This window comes from Vigna angularis, chromosome 3, assembly GCF_016808095.1.
Source record: "Vigna angularis cultivar LongXiaoDou No.4 chromosome 3, ASM1680809v1, whole genome shotgun sequence".
NCBI classification, from domain to species: Eukaryota; Viridiplantae; Streptophyta; class Magnoliopsida; order Fabales; family Fabaceae; genus Vigna; species Vigna angularis.
In genome coordinates, this window is record NC_068972.1 from 21,823,328 (window position 1) to 21,833,871 (window position 10,544).

At 34.8% G+C, this 10,544-nt stretch overlaps 1 protein-coding gene across 1 annotated transcript; it reads right to left on the reverse strand.

Moving 5' to 3' along the window:
- Nucleotides 1–1,399: 1,399 nt before the first annotated feature.
- Nucleotides 1,400–9,600, reverse strand: LOC108326040 (uncharacterized). Its single transcript, XM_017559280.2, has 10 exons — nt 9,377–9,600; nt 9,216–9,284; nt 7,219–9,130; nt 6,523–6,664; nt 6,325–6,407; nt 5,858–6,093; nt 4,494–4,580; nt 3,567–3,666; nt 2,708–2,921; nt 1,400–2,588 (listed from the first exon to the last, which is right to left on the reverse strand). Exons 3-10 carry the CDS (start codon nt 9,115–9,117, stop codon nt 1,639–1,641), a joined length of 3,711 nt encoding a protein of 1,236 aa, XP_017414769.1. The 5' UTR covers nt 9,118–9,130; nt 9,216–9,284; nt 9,377–9,600; the 3' UTR covers nt 1,400–1,638.
- Between the last annotated feature and the right edge of the window lie 944 nt (nt 9,601–10,544).

The following is a 10,544-nucleotide window of genomic DNA, read 5'->3' on the forward strand; positions in this document are numbered from 1 at the left end:
AACATGTGGTTAAATGGATGTGAGGTTTAGAAGAATTCTAAGGAGAATTCTTAATAATAGTTATCAATGTGTTGTTTGTATGAATGTATCGAGCTAAGAACTGTTGGTTTATCATGACACTCTAATGGTCATTCATTCTTAATAAGAGAAGAGTGAGACATGTGATTAGAGTAGCAAGAGATTCTAGTCTAGGGACTTTACCTTGGCTAAAGACTTTAGTTTACGGACTAACCTTATGTAGTTGTTTTGGGTGGATCAGTAGTATTACCACGACAACTGCATGAACCATTATAGTTCAACATTCATACTATATTTGGATGATTGTTTTATTTCTGTGTGAAATGTGGTGTATGATGCAATATTAATATATCTTTATGATTTTTTTTATCATTATCTTACCATTGCTTTTATTTTTGTATGTGTTTTTTCTTTTACAATGATCACCTCAAAATGGTGTGAGCGAACCTCTTTTTCAATACGAGGTTGAGGATGAAGTAGCAGCATAAATATATTTTTGTTCTTTAAGTGTAGAATCTTCTTCTTTGAAAATTTGTAGTTTTTTCTTAGTAGTTATTATTTATGTAACTCTTATTTTAGTGATTTTATGCTATTAAAATAAAATGTTAGATTATTATTTTTTATATAAAATATATTAGTTTACTAGTTATTAAATTATAAAATATATTCATGAAAAATAATTATAAAAATAAACATACGTAACTTTTATAATTTGATTGTAGGTTGTTTTTATTCATTTTGTAAGTAATTTTATTACAGATAATTATTTTAATTTAGAAACATCTACTTAAGAGATAAAATCATAAAAATTGTAAAATGAAAAATGGAAATTCCTCTATTATTGTTATAAAAATATGTATTGAAATTTATTTAAAAAAATATTTTTAATATTTGTTTGGTGTGATGAAATAAATTTAACTTAATCATTTGTCACGTTAGAAAACTGACCCAATTCAAAAGAGTATAATGTCATGTTTTTTAAATTCAGGAGTTAAAATTGGTTAAATTAAAACCTAAATGATAAAATAGCAAAATTCAAAAAGTAAAATAGGTAGTATAAAGTATAATATAGATTTATTACATTGTTACGCTGTTAATAATTTAATAGTTGATAAAAGGATAAAATAGTAATAACTTCAAAATTCGAAATATCATCACAATTTAAAATTCAGGATATAAATAAAACTTTACAAACATGTCTAATTTTTAAAAGTCTTCAAGAAACGTTGTCATAATATGGGATGGCTGACTCTCATCTGTACTATACAGTCAACTTGAATTCTCACTCTTCTAGTGAGAATGTTCTGTGGAGATAAACAACCAAGAGAAACATAATAAATGGTAGTTTGCTAAAACTGTTTTTAAAAAAAACAAAAAAGAATACTGAAGAAGGGAATCTAACATTCCTAATTTAAGATTTTTGAGAAACAGGAATTACTCCAAGTTAACATCACCCTATTCTATCGGCCAGGATACTTCAAAATACACATACATTGTCGTTCATCCTTAAGTACAAAGATCAGGGGTTTTACTACCCCTTCCAGATTGCATTGCTAGATTCCCTTTGTTAGTGAATACCTCCAAATATAACCTACTTATAACTACAAATGGAGCCACAAATCAACTGGCTTGGTTTGACAAAAATATCCCCTCAGTACTACCACGAGAAGCACTGCCAGTAGATGCACAGGTGTTAGGGCTCCATGGGGAGGGAGCACTGTTCTGTTCAGTTTGATCCACCTGCAAATCAGGCTCAGGTAACTCTGAAGACCCTTTCACCCAAGGCTTGTTATTGGTCACGTCATGTGATGGAAGGTGCAACAACAAGTTAGTGGCGGCAGCACCTTCACCAGAGGCACAATCACCATTGGGTCTACCATGAGAACCACAAACACTAATAAATTCACCACGTTGTTCTTCTGTTCCTATGAAATTTGGTTGACCACAATCAGTGTCACTTCTCCGTTCACAACTGTCAGAAACTATATATGAATCCTTGTGAATAGAGTCAGCAGAAAGTTTTGAATCCCTTGTAATACTTTCTGTACCGCAGGGTTCTGAGTCTTCCGCACTTTTGTTATTTGACATAACTTCATTTGATACTGCGACATGATTAGGTAAGTTTTCAGCAACCTCCAACGAAACACTGACACATTGTCCTTCTGGAGCCTCAGTGTTAATACAAGATGTGAGACACAGTCTTTCCTCGTAAGGAACCGTGCCATTGTTCAACTGGCTATCTCCAGCTACACCACAAGTATCAGTCACATATTCGCAGGCATTTTTCATAGTGTTGTCCATCACTGGATTCTCATCACCTTTGTGACAAACAACTTCACATGTCTCATCTTTAGTAGATTGCCTATAATCATTAATGTTGCTAGCAATGTCAGGTACATTATTCAATGAACCCTCAGGAAGATGACAATCAGATTCAATAGATGTGGCTTCGTCCTTTATTTGGCATGTATTAAGGCAGCGAGGAATCTCAATATAATTGACCAAATCAGATCCAGATGATCGCACTCCATTGCAATTGTTTGCTATTTGATTGGTTCCAAGATTGACAGCTACAATAAATAGTATTGGGTAAAAAACAAGTTCAAATTTTCAAAGACAGATAGCAAGTACATTTGTCTCCAAGCATAATAAACTATAATAAAAGGAAAAAGTGTACAGGCAAATGTACCTTCTGAAGGAATTGGATTATGACCGGCCAATTCATGTTTTGATATCTTCTTCTGTAACATATCTACATGAGGAAATACCAATAGATTTGTATTATGTACGGTTTGCTTGACTGTTGATTCAAGTGGCTCAAACCCAAAAACGGAAGTCCAAGTTTCTCTGAGCTCTGAGATAGCTGGTATCACTAATAACTCAACATTTAAAGAGCTGAGTCCCTGGTAGTAGGAGAAATACAACTTTAGATCTCATCAAATTGGAACACAAAAAGAAATAAAAAGAGATAAAATTTGAGAAGAAAATTGTGTCAGTCCACAAAGCATCTATCAAAGTGCAACGTGATCCTTTCTTATGCTAAAACTAACCTTATACTCTTTTGACACCCAATTAAAAGAAATTTCTACTGTTTTGCCAAATAGTTAATACAGTGAGGGGATAAACGTATATTTACTGACTAGTTAACAGTACTTTACTTTTAAGATTCAATGTCATCCAAGACGCTGTTCGTTGTTGTGCATGTAATAAATCCCATGTAAAATCTACTTTCATTTTCTTTACTTCCCAGTAACAAATCCCATGCTCCGTTAATGCTCTAAAACTTTCAAATCCCAAAACAAAAACAGGTATTAAGAAAACCCTGTCCAATATCAGATGTTCATCTAGCAAAGAGCCTAAGACAGTATTACCCCACCCTTCAGATAATATGGCACACAGATCATACATCATTTACTAGTCTTTTACAGAAGACGTGGCCGAGTAACGTTAAGGAAAAAGTAACAAATTATAGGCTAACAGAACACAGATTTCTAAAAATGAAAAACAAAAAGGTTTTGGCACAAAAACTAATGAGACAATAAATTTACCAATTCAATGGCATTTAGAAGCCTACGGCACATTCCTTGTCGCCTGTACATATAGCGGGTTCCAATAAATGGCATCTCTGCTAGTTGGTTCCCATGGATCCTATTTGATGAATTAAGATGAAACGTTGTCAGAATATTTCACCAGGTAGGAAGGGAGTTGGTAGAAAATCTATGCAAAAGGAATTGTTTAGGTGTATGAAAGAAAATAAAGGACAGAGTTAACTATTATCTCTTATCACACAAGAAAAAGGCAGCCCCACGGACTACATCAAATTATCAAACAAGTTAAATATTCTACAAACGGAAATTTTATGCCATGAAAATGAAGGTTCTGGAAAAGTAGACCCAAATAGCTAACTGATGGCTGTCACATGGATATGGACATGCAGCATGGAAAACTTTCAAAAATCTAGGACAAGACCACATCAATTTATTATATACAAACAGTATGATGGAACAACAATAAAGTAATTAAATCATAAGACAAGTATTTTAATAAAGGTACAAGTTGTGAAGGGAGAAACATAGCAGTCTATTTCATTTATTAATAAATAACTTTGTAACAGAAGTTGATATTTCATATTAACTAACTCATACTTTGCGATACATGTGTGCTTCGATTAAGCACTAGCATTACATCAGGGGTATGTTTGGAGTGTTCACGCAATCATAAAAAAGGTAAACATCGATAATATCCTGAAGAGATACTTATATCACAACTTTTTTAGTAAAAAGAATATGCCCCAAATTTGCAAAGTGCCAAAAAACATTGAACTCAACCGTTTGCAGTCAAATACCAACAGAAAGTATTTAACCATTGTTTAGCCACACAGAAGTCCATAAGCAGTCTTCAGGCTGCAATTATGTTAAGTATTGACTGCTCAGGAAATCATGTGTAAGTTAAAATCAAAATAAGTAGACATTTACCTGATAGTTGCAGCACAAATCATCTCATCACCTCTCTCTAGAATTGCAGTAACAAATCCACTATAGTTCAGTCGATTGAAATTTGACCTGACAAGATAAATGTTTTATGTTGTTACTAGCATGCACAGTCCTAGAATCATACCAATCCATTGAAATACAATATCAATGTTCTAGATACAAGAAATTAGGTCACCTTGTTTATTTACTTAAATATAAATGTAGCGACTGAGAAGAAAATTCAAAAAAAGAAAATACATTTCTGAAAGTTTACTAATAAGATATTACTGTGTATGAGAGATTTTCATATATTATGAAACTGACATGAATAATTGTTAAAAATGAGCATTGAATTGATATTGGATTTTAGGGTTTAGGGTTTAGATGATGGATTTTATAGAAATAACCTTGACATGGATTCAATTGCTTAACATGAATCTAGAGATTATTATTGCAATTTATGTACCAATTGCAATCATTAATCAATTACACAAGTTTGCAGAACAGGTGTAAACCTAGCTAAGTATCACCGTTGCACAGTACACATTGCCCATTAAGAATTTGTAAAGATATCAAAACGCCCACAAAAACCATTGGGGTTATAACTTATAAACCCACTCTTTCAAGAAGAGGACACTAACGGGTAGGCTGTTAAAGCACTCTAGAGGATGAAACATCAACAAATATAAATCTGCCAGTTCATCACATCCACTCAATGAATGTTAGAAAGGAATATTCAGTAGAATCCAATGATGAATTTTTCCAATTCAATGACTAGGAATCGTACATATGTGTATTTCACAAATATAAAATACTAAAAATCTGAGGTTATAATCTTTGCTGAATTTCTACACGTGAATGCAGCCACTACAAGACAGCCATCGGCTTATGATAATTGGCGGCACACATAGGATATAAATTCATTAGACACATTTGGTGCAGCAGATTGAATGCAATCACTAACATCAAGAAAAAAGATATTTTGGAAGAGGACAGAGGTATAAAAGCACGTCAATTAAATGATAAGTATTTTGAAAATTCATATATATGTCATAATTTATTTCCACATCCATACATTGGTCTAGAAAAAAAGCTCCAACATTAATATCCTCCTTTATTTCAATTATTCTTCTGCATTTCCCTCCATCACACTGATTTAGTTTCAACAGAATATTCCCGAACTTTCATTCACAAATCATGTGATAACTTTTTAATTCACATACCTTTTTATTGAAAAACTCAGCCTCGTATAACACAATATTTTAATCAACTACATGCACATAAAAGTTGTCGGTATAACAAACCAGGCATTACAAAGAAGAAAAGTGGTTACAAGAATGTGAATAAAAGAGGCAAGATGACCTTACCCACGGTTATACAGAATACTGTGGATCAGATTGACCCCACTTCTATGATCAATATATGGCATGAAGCACTCATCCATTATTGATAATGCAACAGCGAGCTTAGAATTACATTCAACCATATGAGGTTTTATCTGAGAAGCATCAATGCCAGCCTCTGACCGCCTAATAAAAGTCCAGGAATACCCATCTTCAATTTCATGTCTAACCCCCAGGAGCATTTCAAGTCCCTCAGATAACTAGAGGACAAAATGAAAAAATAAAATTAGTTTGTTTACAACGACAAGAAAATATGCTCCAGATTTAGCAACAAATACAATGAACCAGGAAGCAACAAATCATTGTAACAGTTACTAATAAATATTGCAACTCGAAAGCTTGATACAATTCAATTTACAACACCAAATAATCAATCATCAACTAATTACAAGAAGCAATCAAGATTAAAGAACATGGAAACCAGCTCATACCTCTTGACATCTGTTTCCACAAAAGATCACATCACTGTAATCAGTAGTATTGCAATCATTTGCCTCAATGCAGGATCTGTGATCTACAAAAGTAAAAAAAAAATATATTCATTTCAATCAAGGAAAAGCTACTGGTACTCCAATTGAGAAAAATGAGTATCTGCTGAACAAAAGCTTATATGTATGTATAGGACATACATTTTTTCTCACATAGTCGGCACGTGAGTAATTTTGACACAGCAATATCATCATCACTATCCTTTTGGTCTGAACATCCATTAACTGACCCACAAAATTTGCAACAGCAATAAATGCAGTGCCAATCACCAGATGGAAACTTCTGCAAGCCGCAAACAAAAAAAGATCATTTACTTGCCACTACAATATTTTCCATATGCAGAAATGACAAGGAAAAACTAAAGATATAGAAACAACAAGAATTTCCCATTATTTCTCACAAAATGTTACATGCATATCCATCTCAAATTTTCTAATAATAAATATTTATCTTCAGTAAACGATACTTAAGTTTTCTAGGTAGTGAACCACTCATCTAAGCCAGAACCAACCAATATAAGCGACTGGGAACCACGTGTTATCAGTCAAAATATGCAGATCTTATCAGCTTTGGAATTCAAGAAAACAATACGACAATTAAGAAGTAAAAAGATAGAAAACACACTAGTTTCCAGAAATGCAATAAAAATTACACCTAGTTAGAATAAATTCAAGTCATTTATCTGTCATGACTCATGAGACACTAAATGATATGTGACAACTAGATAATGCATAATACACCGAGTTATCTATCCTAATAAGAAATTCAAAATGAAACAGATCTACTTATAGATCAATTATATAGAGATCACTTTAAAATGGCAATGAGCGCCATACTTGTATATCCAAGCAGTCTTGATGGAATGTTGACGGGCAACCATCACAACATATCAGGTCTCCACCATCTCCACAGACCCCACAAGTATCATCATTCGGATCCTCACCCGCAACATCAACAAAATGAAAACCATGACGTTCAGATTCATCTTGCTTATTCCACGAATCTAGCAAACACTGTAAAAGAGACTTTCCTTCCTCCACATATATATTTTGAAGGGGATCAGCAAATTTTCTTCCTGCATGAACTTCAAATTCTGAAATTGTAATGATTTTATCACAGCAGCCACAATGAATGCCGTCTCCTGTGATCTTACCCTCCAGTGCTGCACTTTTATCTTCGGGTGCCTTATAATGAACCTTCCCATTTAGAAGGACTGTGCCCAAATCAATCATCCAGGCAAGCAAAGTTCTTTTTCCACTGTACAGTACATATCCCTCAGTTTCTGAATCTATCTCCTTAGCATTACGAACCAATGGACCACTTCGCAGCTTATTTTGTGTTTTGTGTCGCTTATGATCCCTCACAAGAACTGGCATCCTGTTCGGTGACATAGAATCTATGTCTCCAGGTGACCGTTTCCTTTTCATTTTCCTCTTCACTGACTTACCCACGGCTGCACCAGAACCTGACCTTTCTTTGTTTTTGTTCCCACCCTTTCCCCCTTTCTTTACTGATTTAACTTTCCCGTTTCTTTGCTTTTTAATTACCTTAGTGAGTATTTGGAAATCCTCTGCTGCTATTGGTGTAAATTTGAAGCCTGGCCCATATGCCTTACCTTCACCATTACCAGCTTCATAATACTCTTTAAGCCTTTTGTAGGCCAAGGTGATTGACCAGTGTGTGTGTCCGTCCAGACTAACATAAACTGCATCATGGTACTCTCTACCATTCCTAGGTCTATAGTCAACTGTCCAGCCGGCAGCTGAGAGAATTTCCTTTATTTGATCCCTCACTAACTGCTTAACTCTATTTCTTCCACTTTTCTCAGTGACAAGTGCATTCTCAGTTTTTGATCTTACTGGTGAGGCCACCACATTGTTGCCAGTTTCCAAAGCCTTAGTAAATTTAGACTTCTTGACAGGAGAGACTTCCTTCTTTTCTAACTCATCCCCAGCAGATTTACTTGAATCTGCATCATCAATTGCATTCACATTAGCATCATGTCTCATAGTTAAACCCTTTTTATCTTTTCGAAGGGCAGCCTTTTCTTTTCTATTAGGCACCACCACATGGTTTTGTTTGCTGGCAAGAGGGGGTCTTCCACGCTTACGTGGCAACTGATGAACTGGTTGATCTTCCACTTCCAACTTTATTTTGGGAGGCCGCCCACGCTTCCGTTTCAAATTCCCCGTTCCATTCCCTGCATTCTTCACCTTAGCTTTATCATTCTCATAACTATCGCCCAAAAACTCACCAGCTTCTTCACATTCCGTCTTAACTTTCACACTCTCAACCCCACTACATTCTCTATCACTCTCAGAAACAACATCCTCATTCTCTCCATAATACACTCTTCTATCCTTCCCCCCCTTAGACCTTGAGCGCAACACTCGACCCCCAACCAGTCCCTCGTTATTTGAACCTTGCTCCTTCTTTGCCTTCTTATCTACCTCAGCTACTACAATATCACCCCCACCACTAAAACAACCCCTACCACTCCCATTCTCTTCCAAGTCAACCTCTCCACTTGCACTCACATTCAAATCAAAGCCACATTCTTCTTTAACATCACGTGCAACTTCATCCTTCTTCTCAATCGTTGAGTTCTGCACCTCCAAACCCTCACCATCCTTAGCAACAGCCTCGCTCTTCACAACAACTTTTCTCTTGCTAACAACTTCTTCGCCTCCAGAAACCGCCCCCAATCGCGCCCGCGATCTCAGCCCCTCTCTCATTTCTCACGGAACCCTAATTCCAGAAACACCGTACAGTATAGTTATTAGGGTAAACCAAAACAAAACCCAACCGCAAAAAATACCGATTCCATTCTGACCAGAAAAACTACAGGTACAGTTGTGCAGATGAAGCAAAACGCATGTGAGGTATGTTTCCCAATCAGCCTCTGAAACCGGCCACAAAAAGAAGAGCGTTAAAGAGAAATCGAATAGAAAAAACAGATCAACATGAAACGCTTGCAAAGGTTTGGAAGCTTACCAATGTGGTAGAATTTGCAAGAAATTCTACGAGACCTGGAACTCCAAGCAATGAATCATTCGGTCCCGTCGAAGTAGAAAGCGTATGGCGTACCAAGATTGCTTTGGAATTGAAGGTTTTAGAGTGAGAAAGAGAAGAATAGAGAGAGACAACAAGAGGGGTTTAGGAGAGTGAGAGAGAAGACGCACAATTGACAATACAAAAATAAATATATACGGTGAGAGAGCGCGTGTTCCGACTTTCCACTTTCTTTCTTCTCTTTTTATTTTTTTGGTAAACTTGGTAATCAGATATATGGTGCCAATTTGATTTTCATAATATATTAATGTCTTTTGGCATTTTCTATTAAAAAGAGGCATTTTATTTTATTTAAAATAAGAGGAAAAGATAATTGGTTTTTTTTTCCGTTGAAGAAAGAAGTAGAAGATATTCTGTTTTCATATTTTAGTGGGAAAATAATAGAATGGTATATATGGTTGTTTTGTATGGTGGTGGTGACGGTGAGTTCTTAACTATTGGCGGCACTCGTGGTGGTTCCCATCTGCGTTGTCCAAACCTAAAACCCTCCCTATTTTGCAGTCCTATTTCGTCAACTCCAAGAACCTTTTATCTCTCTTTCCGACACTGCCATATTTAAACTCCGCATTTCTTTCCTCTTGCTCAATTTATTAATGCTAAAATCATCCAAAACTATTTTCCTCCTTTTAGAAATTATTCAACAATTTCGATAATTGGGATAGTTCACGTACCAACGTCTTAGAGGTAAATATAAGAAATTTAATTTTCTTGTATTTCAGTTGAAAATAATATAGTCTTTTAAATTATTTTAATGACGTTCTCTTAGATGGTTTGAATGGTTTACATATGAATATTATAGAAATATACAAATTTTTCGATGATTCCAACTCCTTCCGAACAAATCCCCCGAAACAAATGAATATGTTATTTTATTCATTAAAGAAATTATAGGGATTCATATAGACCGATACATGCAAATAAACAAAGTATAAGTAGATATGGGAGATGGATAAAAGAATAATTAATCTTATTAATCTTAACTGAAAATAAAATGCTAGATTCTATAAGATCTAAATTAAAATAGAATCCTGTTATCAAAATTTTATAAGATTTTAAAATAAAAACAAAAATATGTTCGTATTATCCTTGT

Bases quoted from the DNA above. Each gene is read 5' to 3' on its own strand.
- LOC108326040 (XM_017559280.2), bottom strand. From the start codon at position 9,117: ATGAGAGAGGGGCTGAGATCGCGGGCGCGATTGGGGGCGGTTTCTGGA. The intron at 6,094-6,324 runs GTATGAGCTGGT...TTTGTCCTCTAG, and splicing joins GTGGAAACAGATGTCAAGAG to TTATCTGAGGGACTTGAAAT. The intron at 2,922-3,566 runs GTAAATTTATTG...TCCTACTACCAG, and splicing joins TTCTAAATGCCATTGAATTG to GGACTCAGCTCTTTAAATGT.